The following is a 17,097-nucleotide window of genomic DNA, read 5'->3' as shown; positions in this document are numbered from 1 at the left end:
CTGTTTTATGAGGCAGCCCACGCACACCGGTGCTTGTCGTAGTGTGGGGAGGCTAAGCTGAAGGAAGAATGCACATGTCGAATTGAGAAGTACATCTCCTCTGAGGCTACAGATGAACAGTCTTGCCTGTCGTTAGCACCACAATAAAGTCAAAAGTATTTTCATACTGGTTTTCTATTCAAAGAATAAAGCACAGTTTGTAATATTTATAATTCACTTAGCAATACATATTATAGATGAACCAAATATAATACAGGTCACTTTTTCATGGGCCCATACTTGCATTAAGCATACCTATTAATATAGGCTATTTAATAATGTATTTCCACTGTTCATAAAATACAAGAAGAAACCCTTCTCATTTGTTCGTATAATTTTGAGATTAAACATTAAAGCTTGAAATAAGGTCCTCGGCACTGCATCAATGAAACGTGTGTCCCTTTGTGCATTATGGTAGGTAGGTGGCAGTTTAGAGGGGCACAGCACCATCTAGTGTTCATTATGAAAATCACTAATGCTGCTTTGTGCGGTAAATCGGATTTCAAGGTTACAACCTTAGACTATATATACACAAGTCTATATACAGTTTAGGTTACAGCCAACATAATTAAAGCACCAACACGTTCTTAGTTAAATTACACTTTATGTAAAATATGTTACATAAGTACATACTAAAAAAGAGTCAATATAACAAGATAGCACATGTTCTTGACCACACTTGATCTTCACAATTCTGTCAGAGAAAGGTTTAAAAAAATTTAATATCTATTTGTACTATATAAAGTACTAATATTTGTACATTACAGTTTCATTTTAGCACAAATGTATCAATTTAAAGATTTCAACCACTAGAGTGATTGTGATTTTACAGGGTGATCCACAAATATAAATATTCTGTTAGAAATGAGGAAATCTGCACTTGAAATAGCAGTTATTTTAACTCAAAAGTATTCCTTTTATCAGTTTAAAAATATATAGTAATCTACAGAAGCAATTAAATATGTTGTGAAATGTTTTGGTAAAATCAATACATAGTATGCATCTCTACACAACAGCATTTAGCTTGTGCTAAATAAACACATCCCAATGGAAGGCCTGTTCTTTCCGATGGCTATCTGTAAATCATAGGGGTTGAATTACCTACAAACTACACTGTAGTAGAATTTTAAATCACCATTCACATTGAATGTAAGAACATGAAATTAGTACTAATTTCCCTCCCGTGGTCAAACCTTTCCATTAATCAGTCATTTAAGTGCTAATACAAGTCAAAAGCTACATAATCATAGAGCTGTACAGTACTTGTGGTGAGCAAAGACTAGGAAAGGCACAGCGTTTGTGGTGATGGGGAGTGAACAGTGTGTGTGTGGTGATGGGGAGTGGACAGTGTGCGTGGGGTGATGGGGAGTGGACAGTGTGCGTGGGGTGATGGGGAGTGGACAGTGTGTGGGGTGATGGGGAGTGAACAGTGTGTGTGGGGTGATGGGGAGAGGACAGTGTGTGTGGGGTGATGGGGAGTGAACAGTGTGTGGGGGGTGATGGGGAGTGAACAGTGTGTGTGGGGTGATGGGGAGTGAACAGTGTGTGTGGGGTGATGGGGAGTGGACAGTGTGTGTGGGGTGATGGGGAGTGAACAGTGTGTGGGGTGATGGGGAGTGAACAGTGTGTGTGGGGTGATGGGGAGTGAACAGTGTGCGTGGGGTGATGGGGAGTGAACAGTGTGCGTGGGGTGATGGGGAGTGGACAGTGTGTGTGGGGTGATGGGGAGTGAACAGTGTGTGTGGGGTGATGGGGAGTGAACAGTGTGTGGGGTGATGGGGAGTGAACAGTGTGTGTGTGGTGATGGGGAGTGGACAGTGTGTGTGTGGTGATGGGGAGTGAACAGTGTGTGTGGGGTGATGGGGAGTGGACAGTGTGTGTGGGGTGATGGGGAGTGGACAGTGTGTGGGGTGATGGGGAGTGGACAGTGTGTGTGGGGTGATGGGGAGTGCACAGTGTGTGGGGTGATGGGAAGTGGACAGTTTGCAGGCAACATCTCCACATCTGTTCTCTTCAGTCCTCTGCTGTATTCTTCTCCTCCACCAGACGGCTGATCTCACGATCAATACCTCTGCATGATATGATTTATATGGCCCTGGGAGACACACACAGGACAAACACTGATGTGCCAGAGGTTGCCTGTCCATAGCACAAGTGCTATTTTGCACGAAATGTTCATTAATCCTTTGTAAATTGATATTCATATGAATGAGACTGAAGCAGACCCCAAGGACTAGTAAAGCAAGACCGTCCTCACACTCCAGCTAAATGGGTCCAAATAGGCCTTTATTGTCAGCATGCAACATCAAAGATTTAAAAGTAAAACAGAGATTTGCAAAGTTGTTCTCATTGCAATAATCATTCTGGGCACAAGGAAAAAATTACTGCAAGCATGGAGTTACCAAATTAAAAAAATAAAAAATTAACAGTATTTTTATTTTTTGTGTTTACATGCAATTCCTAGTCATCACCAAACTAACATAACTCTCTTAAATGTCATGCATGCACTGCAGCCTCTGACCTTGTTAAAAAAAAGGGGGGTGATGGTGAAGCTGAGAGAGAGAGAGAGAGAGAGAGAGAGAGAGAGAGAGAGAGAGAGAGAGAGAGAGAGAGAGAGAGAGAGAGAGAGAGAGAGAGAGCCCAAGATCTCACCGGCTCTCCAGCGAGGCATCTGGAACAGCGCTGTAGCTGAACACTGCCACCCTGTTGCAAAGCCCACACAAGCATGATTCAGAGCTCAAAGTCACTGTGACATTGTACTCAGCTTTAGCTGGCTCTAATTTCACAAGTCGAGAAGCTAAACCTGAAAGTGTGCACCATGTTAGAGTGTAAACTGAAGCTGGTTTTATCTCAGCGGGTCCTATTGAGAGGCCAAATTAGTCTGGAATTCGCTATTCAACATTCACACAACTTATCCATTAAACCAGAACATTTCACTGATAATGCCTTTCCCTGTTTGCGTGGTATACGTGTACACATGGCAGAGGGACAGGGACGTAGTCTACAGAACAGAGGGTCTATGGCTCCTTGATTGCTTCATCATACCTCAGATTATTGTTGTTTAGATGACTGATAACCACTGATTAAGCATAGATGTCTACTCTCCACTCTTCATCTTTAAAAGTGCTTTCCCTTATATATAGTGTCACGAAGGGCTGCCTGGGTCATGCCCAGCTGAGCAGCAATAGCAGGCTCTATGCTTAGGCCTGTGGGAGTCCATCCTTGGAACGGTCTTTCCAGTTTAGCTCCCACAACTTTTGATTGGCTTTGTTTGCACAGTGTATGTGAAAGGTATAAAGTAGAGCAGTCTCCTCTTTATACCATGGCGGTCTACGTCCACTAGCTAGACCAACATGACGCTTCAGAAAGGCTCCCTCATTTTCAAGCACACGCCCATACTGGATCACGTTGAGCTCAGACACTATCCGAAGCACTTTATAATAGCAACTGTTGGTCAATTTCGGTAAGTAGTGCACTATATTAGTGCACTATGCGCTATGTATATTAGTGCACTATACACTTGCGCTAATGGCTCAAAGTCGATAGGGTGAATGGAAAAACAGCTGAGAACATGTAATGGTCATACCGGTGTGGTGATGTGGTGAGCGGTGCTGCTGTGGTTTGGAGGGCGAACTAGTGGAGGCTCCCGGGTATCAACCTGACGGGCGGTCACGGCACCATATTCCACCTGGACACTTCTTCCCAGTCCGGGGCACATTCTTTTCTTAAGAAATGTAAATAGATCATGATCACGACACATTAAATGTGGTTCAATAAAAAAGGAATCAATCGACCACGAGCAAATTACATTCTGTATAGAATCATCATCGATCTTAGTTGCGTCTAAAATTAAATGTCTCTGTAATATGTATAAGCTAATAATAGCTCAGTCGCTCGCTGTTAATGTCAGTTATCTTTGGAGGTCTGTAACTGGCCGATACAAAGACAACGATGCCGGTTAAGATGTAAACACTGTATATCGAGATCTTTACCGACTGGCATTCCCACCGTACGTAGTCTTCCTCGCCTCGTCTCTTGTTCTGCAGTAGAGGAGTTACATAATCCGTGGACATGATCAGGGGGTTTATGTGCTCTCTCCCGACCCTCCGGGACCCTCGGGTCACTCAGCACGGTCCGTTTAATTCGGATGGAAGCGCCACAATCACACAATCCTTGTTAGTTTTCTTTAATGCGAAATCAAAACCGAAAATCCAAACCCACTATTCATCAATAATCTTATTTTTGTTTGCTTGAAGATGGCACTTTGGTTCCTATATTTTCCTATATACTAATATACTTTCTTCGGTTCAAAACAAAAACAAAGTGGAGCGCTTCTAAATCGCTCTTTGGAGATTCTGAAGTTGATTCCGGTTTTTAATTTTTGCTGTCGTTCTCATCGTTTGTAACGTACAGGCACGTCAACCAATGAGGTGGGAGGGTAGACAAGCGGGGCGGCGCCATTGCGAATAAGACATTCTCATTGGCTGAAGAAAGCTTTAGCGCGAAAGAGCAACCTGTCAATTTAAAGTGACTGTTATGCCGGATACTTTATAACAGGTCATATAAACATCCCATAAGTGCCGCTTGCATAGAATCTGAATGAGATCCCTGCACAATAAAACCAGAAAGATGAAGAATAAAATGCATTTACATTCAAAATAATGTGATTCATGTTTTTATTTACCCGTAATACCACAACGTTTGATACACCATGTGCAATTATCTGGATAATTCATGTTACAATATCGAGAGAACGTGAGTGAGTTCATGCGTAACGTTTTATCCATACTTAATATTGCTATTGACCCGAAAGACGTGCGAAATAAAAACGTCCCGACCATTGAAACGACGATAATTGAACGTTTCGGCCGCTTTGCCACAACCTCTCGTGGATAGATTAGTAATGTCTTGGTTAAATGAAAACCGCAAATCTGCGAGCGAATATATTTGCCTGAAAACATGGCGAACTTCACGAACGCAACAACAGCGCAGCAGTTTGAAGAACTGTTAAAAAAAGCGGGCAAGTATGTGAAACCGCCGTCTCGACTAAATCCCAGCACGGTTATCAAATGCTTTAATGGCGTTGTCAGTTCATTATTTGACAGTAAAGCAAAACACAAATTTGTAGTATAATTGCAGCTAGCTAGCGTTAGCTAGGACGGCAGCCAGCTAGCGAACCAGCCACTGTGGTCCGTAAGGCGGTGGGACTCCAGTAATGGACCCGAGAGGAACCAGAGAGAACAGTTTTCATAGTTTACCGGTTATTTGTTCTTGTGTGGTTGGTCCGGAATGTGTGAGTTTGTTAACGATGTCTTATAAAACACAACGTGTTTGGCCTCACGCAAATAACAAATCCGCAGGCTATCATCTCGCTGATGCACCGGTGTTGCAACGAAATCTGTGGTCAACACATTTTGTGACTAGACTGAATGAACTCTTAACTGTACCTGCAGCACCACACACTATTCAGTTGAGTTTCCCCACTTTAGGAAACAAACAGAAATGGAGATGCTATGTGGAGTCATCAGAATATGATACCCTACTGTACCTTCATAATAAATGTGTTAAACACCAATCAAAATGTTTTCAAGTGCACAAAGGTATTCATGTCTGGGATCAGCACAGAGCCAGCAGCAGAAATCGCAGCTAAAACCATTTTGAGTACAGTACATGGTACATTCTGATTACAGCCGTCAGAAATGGTGATCCATGTGCTGCTGCTTCTACAGTCAAAGATTTCGGGGCTTTCTTGCCAGTGCTAGTTGGGTCTTGGCATGCAGAAGTATTAATTACTTGAGTGGTCAGCCGGTTCTGGGATAACAAACTATCAAGGCTATTTTCCTCTGCTCTGTACCAGCCTTCATAGGTTTTCTTGCAGTGCTTGCAAGTGACATGAGGTGCCCATGGTTAGTCTTGATTATTGACAGGCGTCCCTAAGTTTGACTCGCGGGCCCAACACATCTCGCCAGATGCTTCCACGGACTGCTTTTCACTCGTCTTGATAAATTGGCAGAGCAAAATGGATCTGACGGATGCAGGCAACCCTTTGACGCTATCAAATTAAACGTGGCTGTGTATCTGTATTGACTTTAATATAAACTGAAATGGTTGTTTTGATGCACATGTATTTATGCTGTTATGTATACTACAGGACAGTTCTAGAAAATTCTGAACAGTTCTATAAATTGAGTTCTCACAGTACCAGAAGCTGCTTGCAGACTACTCAGCACTGAATGTATCGCAGATGTTCTGAAAAATAATTAACTTTTCAAAGTGTAATTTTCCTGACCATGAACGCAGAGTTTCTGGGCAACAGTAGCCATTTCCTATGAATTTGGGCTCAAGGAATTAAGAACACACTTAACACCTCAGGGGGAAAAATTGCAGCATAGTGGTAATCAGAATCTGTGTGTGTGAAAACTCTAGATCATTGTTGTTATTTTGTGTGTAATTGTGCAGTGGTACAAAACTGCTATGTAAGTATAATAGTTGCTGGATGGAGTGAGAGAACATTTGTGAATGCTGTTGTTGTTTTGAGGTCCCTGGCTGTTGTCCATTTCTTCGCACCATGGGCTCCACAGTGTGGTCAGATGAACGACGTGATGGAGGTGTTGGCAAAAGAACACAAGCAAACCCAGTTCATCAAGGTAAGTTCTCTGGCAGCTTCAAGTCTGCCTGTCATGACTACCAGGATAGTTTATTTGTAGTTTTGCTGCATTGAATTGAGATGTTTTTTAATTAGTATGTAAACACTTGCTTCACTTAGCTCAGGTCAGCAATTTTAGGAGCGCAGAGCTGCCTCTGTGCAGCTGTATCTCGCATTATCTGCAGACACTCATCAAGGCTGATTTTCATTAGTTCAGAATCAGGAGGTTTTCAGTAGTCTGTCTCTTCCGATTCAGCAGGTGCTGTTCAGTGAAACGTTCCAATTAATTTGAAATATAGGTTGGAAGTCAAGTCTTGTTTTAAATTGAATTGCTATGGCGACCTGGCTACCTTATTTCAGAAACTTGTATTCCTTCCTGCAGTGGGAAGACCATGTGATTCGAGGCTATGACCTCTGGCTACTAAACTATATATTTCTTTAACAAGATTGTAAAACTAGAACTTCATTTATTTTGTGTTATTGAGTGATTTGCTTACATGTTGTTTATAAATCTTTTTACTTGGTTGTTGGACTGTTGCTTGGGGGAAAGACATCCCTCACAACAGATGGGTGCTCTTATGTTATTTTTTATTGCTTGTGATTTGTGATATACATTTTTTTTTTACATAAACAGTTAAAATGTTTTAAACAATTGTTGTTTCCCCCCTTTGAGCTAAATTACAGTTTTTAAACACTCCTTTTGAAGTCTTTATTGTGTATGATCTAAAACTGCTCATTTGCCTAAGGCAGTGTGTGTCTTTGTCTGCCTTGGGACCCCATGTCCACTAGAGGGCGATGTTCTCGTCAGTCAGGGCTCAGGTTTACCTTTATTCGAGTGGAGCAGTACAGTTAGAGCTTTGCTGATCTGAAAGCAGCACTGATGTTACAGAGTGACCTAAATGAGCTCTTTTGGATGGTGTTGTAGCCTCACTTTCAGTGCTGTTCTTTTAGCATGCGTTACACCAGTTGAAGTCCAGTGAGCATGCTGGTTTGTAATGGTGTCCCTGTTCACGTCTGCGTTTGGCCAGCCGTTAGCATGTCTGTCTGAGGCTTCTCGCCTCAGATTCTCCACCTCTGTGGTGTTATCAGAAGCCCAAACTGCAGAGCTGCAGTTTAGACTACAGACAGGATGGCTAATGCGGTCATGATGTGACCTGGGTGATTTATGGAGTTCAGTATCTGCTGGCTAAGTATGACTGGATATTTACCAGGTCAGTAGTGCCCCCCTCTCACACATGCTCTCCCTCTGTCTCTCCCTCTCTCTGTCCTGTGGGCATCCTTCTGTGTGGGAGAATATCCAGTTTGTATACGCTCTGCTTGTGTTACTTGGTTGTAAATGGGACTTATGGTTAAACTGGAAAACAGGAAGACAAAGCATGATGTAGCAGGAAAATGAAAAATGACGTCTCCCTTTCTGTCTCACCCTCTCTCTCTTTCTCTTACCCATTTGCTCTCTCTGTGTCTCAATGTCTCTGTCTCATTCTCACAATCTCTCATCCTCTGTCTCTTGTTCTGTCTCTCAGCTGGAGGCTGAAACAGTCCCTGAAGTCTCTGAGAAATATGAGATCAGCTCAGTTCCCACCTTCCTCTTCTTCAAGGTATGATTTCACCCCTGTAGCAGATGTTGCTGGAGATATTCACTCCTGCAGTGGAGCAGTCTATGTGTTTGGCTCCTTCACACACACCCAGCCAGCATGTTGTTATAAACCAGTGCTGTCAGAACTGTCAGGCCAGTATTGCCCGTGATTTAAAATGTTTAAATGATTTTAATTGACCTGTCAGGTATTTTGCATACACAATTAGTCTGGGAAGAAATCTGACTAAATGTAACATTATGGAATTAATGAGGCCTGTTTGTGCCTCTAGGCTGTGATGCGGATGGTCCGGATACAGAATGAGAGTTTAACGTGCACTGTGTTCACACGACCGTACCACAGGCAGTGTTAAACCCCGTATAGAGTGTGAATGTGCACTGTGACAAATGCCTGTTGAATTTCATCATGTGCCAGGGTTTATTATGACAGGTGTTGACATAAGTACTTAAACACCTGTGTGTGTGTGTGTGTGTGTGTGTGTGTGTGTGTGTGTGTGTGTGTGTGTGTGTGTGTGTGTGTGTGATACATAGCTCCGCCCCCACACCCCGCCTAAGGCCCAAACCCCGCCCACCTCTCAGCGCTTACCTGCCTACTCTCCTCTGCTGATTGGGCTTCTGTAGAATAGACTTGATCAACTGTGAAGTCATTTCAGTTCAGGCTTCAGGGCAGTGGACGGATTTAACAATTAAACACCTTCAGCGTGTCAGGATGAATTAACTGAGATAATGAGGGGTTAAACCCACCCAGCCCATTCACCTTCCACTCAAAGTTTAACATGCCAAAGAGCCCTAGGGGGTCGGTCGGTCTCTCTCTCTCTCTCTCTCTCTCTCTCTGTCTCTCTCTGTCTCTCTTGCTCTTTCTTTCTCGGCTCTTCCACCACTCCAAACAATCTAAACTAACAAACAGGCGAGCAGTTTGAAAAATTTATGTTGTGTGAGTCTCTCTCCCCCTTCTTCACCCCAAGTCTTGTGCGTGTGGCGGGTTGCTGCTTATTTATTTATTTATTTTTTATGGGCCTCAGGGTGGTGAGAAGATTGACAGGCTGGATGGCGCTCATGCCCCTGAGCTGACCAATAAGGTGCAGCGGTTGGCGTCCAGTGGGGGCGGGCCTGCTGCGGTCGGGGATGTCCCTAAAGAGGAGCTTAACGAGAGACTGAAGAAACTCATCAACGCAGCACCCTGCATGTTGTTCATGAAGGGATCGCCCCAGGAACCACGCTGTGGTAAACACACACACACGAACAAACAAACAAGTTCGAGGAGGGCCCAGGTAGAAAAAGGGAATGTGTGTGTGTGTGTGTGTGTGTGTGTGTGTGTGTGTGTGTGTGTGTGTGTGTGTGTGTGTGTGTGTGTGTGTGTGTGATGGAGAGCATGGTGCTAAGGATAAAGATGAAGGTGTTGTGACTGAAAACCTGAGCTGCAGGCTAGGGGACGAAGAACAAACACTGCATGCGTGCGAGTCTGAGCTCTGTGTGTGTGTGAGACTGTGTGTCTTGGAGCTTGTGTAAGACCTTGCATGCTTGGGTGCTTTTTGCTTCTCTTAGAGTTCAGTTTCTTTTAAGGTGTGTGAAAGGTGTTGTAAGAAATGTGGGTGTGTGTCTCTTCACCCTAACCCTGGCCCTGTCTCTGTGAATGTTCCAACTCTTGTGAGACCACAGACCCTGTGAGCGTCGCTTACTGAGATTGAACACAAGAATGAACAATAATGAGTCCTACCATTTGCATTTTGTATTGGATTTACCAGTGAGTGTTTGTCAGCTGTGTGTTGCTGTAGTGCTTGGATAATGAGGACAGGAACTGAAGGTCTGACTCCCACTTCCTGTTAGTGTGGTTGAGGCTGACGAGGCTCACAACACACAGTGTGAGGACAGGAGGGCTGGACAGCCCTCCGCACCGTGCCCCCCCTACGACCCTCCGCTGGGCCTATCACCACACGCTCACTGTACTTACGCACGGAGAGATGAGCGTGTGTATTACATGCAGCGGGCTCCTTAATGCAGACGTTGCAATGTTGAATAATAACCATAAATGTGTAGCATGTGATTCATGTTTCGGTTGTTCCTGAACTCTCTGAAGTACCCTGCGGTTGTGTGTGTGGTGCCCGTCTCTGGGAGAATGTTCTGTGAGGGGTGTGTGTGTAGGTGTGCCTGTTTTCAAGTAGCTCCATGTTTCCAAGGTTCAGAGTAGTTCAAAGCAAGTTTGCATTTGTTTTTGATCTTCGCATCTAATAAAGTTCAGAATGCATATTTCATGTTGGACCGTGGAGGATTTAAGAAGGACCGTGTGGTCCAAGGAAGGCGTGAAGTGAAGGTGCAGCAGGTCTGCAGTGGGCCGTGGTGTGTGGAGCCCATCAGAGAGGCGTTTAGCGCCGCCGTCTTCCCGTAGGCCGCCTGCTTCTTTCATCCCTCGCCAGCCCCTCCAGCCCCGTCCTGGGTCTCCAGGATCGGCCGCCTCCGTTTCCTTAGCGGCGTCCCGGCTGGGAGGCGGAGCTGGGAGTGCAGTGGTGGTGTTGGGAGGACTGGGAGTCACTGGGTGGGTCATCATCAAAGGAAGCCATGGTCCTGAGAGTGAATGAAGTTCTGGTCCGCTTGGAAAATCTCCAAATCAGCGTGATTTCACCACGACTGAGTCGCTCCTATCGAGACCAAACGGGTGTTTAGCTAGATTATTTTTACACACACACACACACACGCATGCTTGTTTTTTTTTTTGTTTGTTTGTTTTTTCGTGTCGTACGTAGGGAGCTGACCGACCTGATCTCGGCAAACGCACTTGAAAAAGCAGCCACTGCTCCTCGAATTAAAAGGCCGCTCTCGCTCCTGCGTGTAGCGCTCCTACCAGAGTCCTCTCTCCCTCCGTCTGTGATGGTGGCGGAGAGAAGGAGGACGTTGGAGCCACCCGCCTCCCCGAGCCTGCACCTCCGAGTGGCCGGCGCTCCCGCTCCACAGGGACCGGGGGAAAGACCTGGCCAATCAACCCAGTGTGTGTGCTGGAGCTCGCCTGCAGCCAGAGGCAGATGGGCCGGGTGTTTGCTCGCTCTAATAGAAACAAGTTACTATAGCGCCAACCGCATGGGCGTCCTGTGCTGCCTGCAGCCCTTTTATAATGAATTCCCACGTGAATGGAAAATCGGAATGGGTATTATACTGCAGGGGCTTACACGGACCCAGGACAGCACCGTACAACGCACGCTCTCTCTCTCTCTCTCTCTCTCTCTCTCTCTCTCTCTCTCTCTCTCTCTCTCTCTCTCTCTCTCTCTCTTCCCCCTCTCTCTCTCTTCCCCCTCTCTTCGTCTATCTTCTTTATCTCTTGCTTATTTACTTCTCTGTCCCTCAGCAAACACACGGTGTTCTAGTGCTGCATTCATTAAAATTGAATCTGTTTGATGGACAGAGGTGGCCAGAGAAGGTTCTAATCATGTTGGTGTAATTTCAGACCCTGAGTGTCCCTGCATGTGTGTGAGTGTTGTGGGGTTCGTAAGCAGACTAATGAAGTGTAGCGTTACTTATCTGAGCTTCAGCGCCCGCAGCCAAGGGCTCCAGTGCCATGTTCACCCGGCGTCCTGGAGTCTGCTGGTTGCCATGGGACTGGCAGTAACGAGCTGTTTAGATTGCTGCTTAATTAGCTCAGCAGAGTCCCAGAGATGTGAGTGTGGGTCCTTCACACATGACGCTCATCTGTCCTCCTCCCAGTTAGTAGACGTCTTGTCCGACTTTCTGTAGTGAAGTATGAATGAAGTAACTCCGTTTCCACATACACATTCCTCGTTTCCTCACAGATTTGTTCCCTCATCTTCCTCGGTGAAGGTTCTCATCTCCCAGGTTTGGTGGTACAATGGTGATAGAGGTGCAGGCAATCTAGCCGCTGCCATGGGGGGGTGGGGGGTGACGCCGTGCCTGCCCAGGTGCCTCCTGGATCCCCGGCATTCATCTGCCTCTCAGAGAAGTGTTTAAGCCCTGCACGAGCACTCTGCACCCGGGGGAGTGACCGCTGGTCTTGTTGAGGGTGATTTTGTGTTTGTGTGTGCAGGCTTCAGCAGACAGATTGTGCAGATCCTGAAGGACCACGCCATCCAGTACAGCAGCTTTGATATCCTCTCGGACGAGGAGGTTCGGCAGGGTCTGAAGATCTACTCCAACTGGCCCACGTACCCTCAGGTCTACGTTAAAGGAGAACTGGTTGGAGGGCTGGACATCATCAAGGTGAGAGACGTGGGATGGAGGGCGGAGTCTCCCAGAGCAGGGCGGAGTCTCCCAGAGCAGGGCGGAGTCTCCCAGAGCAGGGCGGAGTCTCCCAGAGTGCAGGGCTGGGCTCTTTGGGTCATGGCCCAACATTAACACCTCTACAGTTTTATAGTCTCTGCTCTATATCCAACAGCCTTTGTGTTACACACCAGCAAACAAATACCCCATATTGCATGATTTTACTGGCAGTAATCACAGCCTTATCAGGTGCTTAATGCCAGGAGATGAATTCATCTAATGCATTGCATTCATACCTAATAATATATATGATTCTGATGCACCCTGAGTGAACAGCTGAAGTGTTCATATTGTTTCTGTAGAGGCGTTTAATAATGAAACCTTGTGAGTGCTTTAAGTGTGTGTGTGTGTGTGTGTGTGTGTGTGTGTGTGTGTGTGTGTGTGCGTGTGTGCGCGCATGTACGTACATGTTTGGCTTCTGCTTCAGTGTCTACTGTTCCCCCGGAGCTCATTGTGCTTTAAGCAAGAACAGCACCCCTGCAGAGAGGGGAGGAGACCCACATTACACAGCAATAGATCAGCTCTGTCTGTCTCTCCTTCTGTCTCTCTCTCCCTCCGCCCACTTCCCTCTCTCTCTCTCTCTCTCTTTCCCTCCCTCCACCCACTTCCCTACCCCTCTCTCTCTCCCTCCGCCCAATTCCCTATCCCTCTCTCTCTCTCTCCCCCCTACTCCTTCACATCAGTAACTCTGACCCTCTCTATTTAATGCTCCTTAAGCATCTTCTCATTCATACAGAGAGTTCTGTAGTAATGTGTGTGTGTGTGCACACCTGTATGAACAGAGTTGAAGGTGTGTGTGATGGTTCCATGAGCGTCTCAGGGATTTTTCTGTGTATATTGTAGGAGCTGGCTGAAACCGGAGAGCTGGAGACTACATGCCCCAAGACAGTCCCACTGGAACACAGGTCTCTCTCTCTCACTCACTCACTCACTCACTCACTCACACACTCACACACTCACACAAATAGTTGTAAATGCCCAACTCAGAATATTTTCTGCCAACAGGTTGAAGTCACTCATTACCAAATGTCCTGTCATGCTCTTCATGAAAGGAAATAAAGAGGTAAGGGGCTTCATGCTTATTACAAAATAACACACACAGAGTCTGTGTGTGTGCATGCGTGTGTGTTGCAATTTCAACTAATCATGAATGTGTGCGAATCCTAATATTCACTGAAATGAATTAGAACATAAATGTGCAGTGAGTGCTGTTTACAGTTGATAAATATCACCAAACTGCAAACTTGCTATAAATACAGTATTCGCAAAAACATTAGCACATAAATAATGATTACCCAAAAAAGAATACATATACAATCAATCTGGAACCATCTTGGGGTGACTGTAAAAAATAAATAAATTTACATACATTCAGAGAAGCCAAATGTAACCACAGCATCCTGCAGGAAATCGATGTTGGGTGTCGGGGGGCGAGGAGACGGCTGGAGCTCTCGTGCTTTAACAGGGGAGGAAGACCCTTCACCTCTCTCTTCATATCACTATTGATTTCTGCAGTTTACAGATGAAAGTGTTTCTGTGGAGTGGTTCTAAAGCTGTCCTCCTGAGATCCCTCCTCCCTCTCCCCCTCACGCGTGCTCACTCCGCCTGGCTCCCACCCTCTCTGCTTTGTTGTTCTTGATGAGAACCTTGCTCCATAAGTGAAGGAAACCCGTGTGAAGTGTAGGATTTATGTGCCAAGATGGTTGTTCCTGAATGAGTGTGGTTGGGGCCAGGCGGCACTGAGAGGAGACTGTGGCTGTGACATTGTGAGGTGCTGTGTGTCTTTAGAGCGGGTGGAGTATCTGCTCCCTTCAAGTCTCCATGCTTAGGTCCACACACACACACACACACACACACACACACACACACACACATTTGGTCTGCCTTGTTTAATGTGTCTTTCTCAATGTTTAGGCAGCTAAGTGTGGATTCAGTCGTCAGATACTTGAAATAATGAACAGCACAGGGTGAGACTACTACTTTTTCACTTTATTCATTATTTTCAAATAAATGTTTCAATGTCCTCCTCATAAGCTGTGAAAATCCCAAAATCCCTGTACATGTCCTTCAGTGGTTCTTGTTTGTGTTGTGTGCTGTAGGGTTGAATATGAGACGTTTGATATTCTTCAGGATGAGGAGGTAAGGACATGACTTCTCATGAAGTTGCTTCTTCTGCACTGCAGAAATGTAACGCTCTGTGTTTGGACAAAGGCACCCAGAGCAGCAACACACACACACACACACGGAGACACACACACACACACACACACACGTGTCTGTAGTACACCAGGAACACAATTGCCTTGCATCATCCTAATGGTGATTAATATTTGACAGCATTGACCCTAATCAGGTTATTTTCCTGTAGTATTGTCATAACCTCACTGACCAAGTTTAGTTTTGTTTTTATGAGATATGACCTGGTTGGGATCCCAGCTCAGTCCACTGTACGTGTCCCTCCCTCAGGTCCGGCAGGGCCTAAAGGCGTATTCCAACTGGCCCACATACCCACAGCTCTACGTAAAAGGGGAACTGATTGGAGGTTTGGATATCATCAAGGTGACAATCAGCCAATCATAATTTAATCTGCACTTAAACGTGCATATCATCAATAACTATTAACATTTTGATTTTGCTTGAGGAAAATCAGGAAATTGGCAAGAACTCTTCTTAAAAAAAATTAAAGTTTTTTTTTTTTTTTTACTTTAAAAACTGTAAAAACTACTTGCACTAAAGACTAATCTGCTGCAAATAGAAGTTGTGACTAACAGTGTTTCTTAAATATGTTTCTTACAAAAATGCCAAGCCATCTAATTATTTCATTGAATTAGATTTGACCAATTTAATATAAAGTTAATACCATATTTTATGCACATTATGAAATTGCATTTCCATTGTGTTGGATACTGTCTGCAGTATCAGTTTTGTCCACAAGAGGGCATATCAACTCCACAGATGAAAAGGCAGACCTTAACGCAACAATAATGTTAATATAACAATGAATTATCTTGTTGTTCTCACTAACTGAAATCCACTCGTGACTTGACCCCAAGAGCACACGTGATGTCCAGTCTAACCAGCACAGTCTCTCCGTGACCGTCATCACACACGGAGCGAAGGCCGTGCGCTTACATCACCATGGGCGGTGAGCAGCCGTGTCACAGTTGCCATCCTCTTCCACAGGAGCTGCGGAGCAGTGGCGAGCTGGACTCCGTGCTCAAAGCGCAGAATTAAGAGGGAGAAGTGTGGACCAGCGCCGGAGCAGTCTGGCCTGTCTGGAGACACTCGGGCCGGGGACACAGACGGGGCCCGACGGGCCTCCTCCACCCGCCACGTCTACCTTTTAGAAGAGGTGGTGTAGCAGTGTGGAGTCCCTCTCTACCAAGATTCCCCTCTGATCTTCTGATGTGTGTAATGAAATGATTGATTCAATAAAAAAAACATTCTCAGTTGAACATGGTTTTATGGTTTTATTTCATTTGATTTTTATATATGTGTAACTATTTTGGTTCTGAAGTGTGAAGTGACCTATCAGTATGGAGTGTTGTGATAGAGACAGTGTGTGTGTGTGTGTGTGTGTGTGTGTGTGTGTGTGTGTGAGTGAGGGGTGTTCTCCGTCTGCCTGCAGCAGACACTGAGCTAATGTGTTCAGATGGGACTGACTCTGTTCTCCCCTCTTCAGACGTCGGCAGGCGCTGGAAGGAGACGGGCCCCGTTATTAAGAAGAAACGATTCATAAATATTTATCAACAGGCAGTTGGCAGGTCGACTGGCCCTCAGCCAGAAGCACAAAGTGGCCATTAGTGCAGCCTCTTCTCACACCTGTGGCTCTGTCCCTCCTGCACACACTCTGATGCTCCTGGTGTGTTGTGAAGGAAACTCGCTGTATCTCACATCACGCATGCTTGAATATTCATTCATTCATCCATCCATCTATTCATCCTGTGCCTAGAGGCACATTCACCTGGTTACGACAACATAGGTTTACTATACACTAGAACAGTCTCCCACATGGGCACACAAGCACAATAGACACTATATGCTGATTTCACTGTTTGTGCTCATTAATATTCAAATTCATTCTAATGTGCTGTTCCACATGCATTAGTGCCGTCTCCTAAGGCCACCAGAATTTAATGGAAATCATACTGGATTTTGGATGCTACCAGCACCATGAAGAAAATAATGATTTGTCATCACCAGTAAATGAGTATTAAGACGCGAAAAATGTTTAAATATGAAAAATTTAAAAATTGTTGTTTATACATGTATATGTATATTTTTATTTTGTGTGTTTTTGTATTGGTAGAGGGAGGCTATTACTGATCATTGGAATCGTGGCACAGCTCTTTGTATTTAAAAGTTGATGTTCTATGGATTGAACATCCATAATTTTTATAAATAATTATTTATTTACATGGTATCATTAAATGCAATATTTGTCACCAATGAGAAATGTAATCAGCATATACAGTCCACCGAAAGCACACTCCTCACAAAATTAAACCCTTATAAACTGATGTCGCCCCATAACCTGCTGGCCAAAAGCAGCGGT

The 17,097-nt window shown here is 44.9% G+C and overlaps 2 protein-coding genes across 4 annotated transcripts; one reads left to right on the top strand and one right to left on the bottom strand.

The window, feature by feature from the left end:
- Positions 1-656: 656 nt before the first annotated feature.
- On the bottom strand, positions 657-4,422 carry LOC143510264 (uncharacterized). 3 transcript variants are annotated; one of them, XM_076999438.1, is made up of 4 exons: positions 4,032-4,422; positions 3,626-3,763; positions 2,692-2,742; positions 660-2,134 (listed from the first exon to the last, which is right to left on the bottom strand). In XM_076999438.1, exons 1-4 carry the CDS (start codon positions 4,110-4,112, stop codon positions 2,102-2,104), a joined length of 303 nt encoding a protein of 100 aa, XP_076855553.1. In that variant the 5' UTR covers positions 4,113-4,422; the 3' UTR covers positions 660-2,101. The 3 variants fall into 3 exon arrangements, with proteins under 3 accessions (XP_076855550.1, XP_076855551.1, XP_076855553.1); XM_076999435.1 differs by having other exon boundaries at positions 657-2,742; XM_076999436.1 differs by having other exon boundaries at positions 657-2,742; positions 3,626-3,758.
- A 493-nt stretch (positions 4,423-4,915) lies between these two features.
- On the top strand, positions 4,916-15,997 carry glrx3 (glutaredoxin 3). Its single transcript, XM_076999434.1, has 11 exons — positions 4,916-5,063; positions 6,578-6,686; positions 8,209-8,283; positions 9,302-9,503; positions 12,310-12,482; positions 13,386-13,447; positions 13,548-13,605; positions 14,457-14,509; positions 14,642-14,681; positions 15,009-15,101; positions 15,726-15,997. Exons 1-11 carry the CDS (start codon positions 4,999-5,001, stop codon positions 15,774-15,776), a joined length of 981 nt encoding a protein of 326 aa, XP_076855549.1. The 5' UTR covers positions 4,916-4,998; the 3' UTR covers positions 15,777-15,997.
- Positions 15,998-17,097: the final 1,100 nt, after the last annotated feature.

This window comes from Brachyhypopomus gauderio, chromosome 3, assembly GCF_052324685.1.
Source record: "Brachyhypopomus gauderio isolate BG-103 chromosome 3, BGAUD_0.2, whole genome shotgun sequence".
NCBI classification, from domain to species: Eukaryota; Metazoa; Chordata; class Actinopteri; order Gymnotiformes; family Hypopomidae; genus Brachyhypopomus; species Brachyhypopomus gauderio.
Note: the sequence above shows the minus strand (reverse complement) of the source record. Positions and strands in the feature narration are given on the sequence as shown.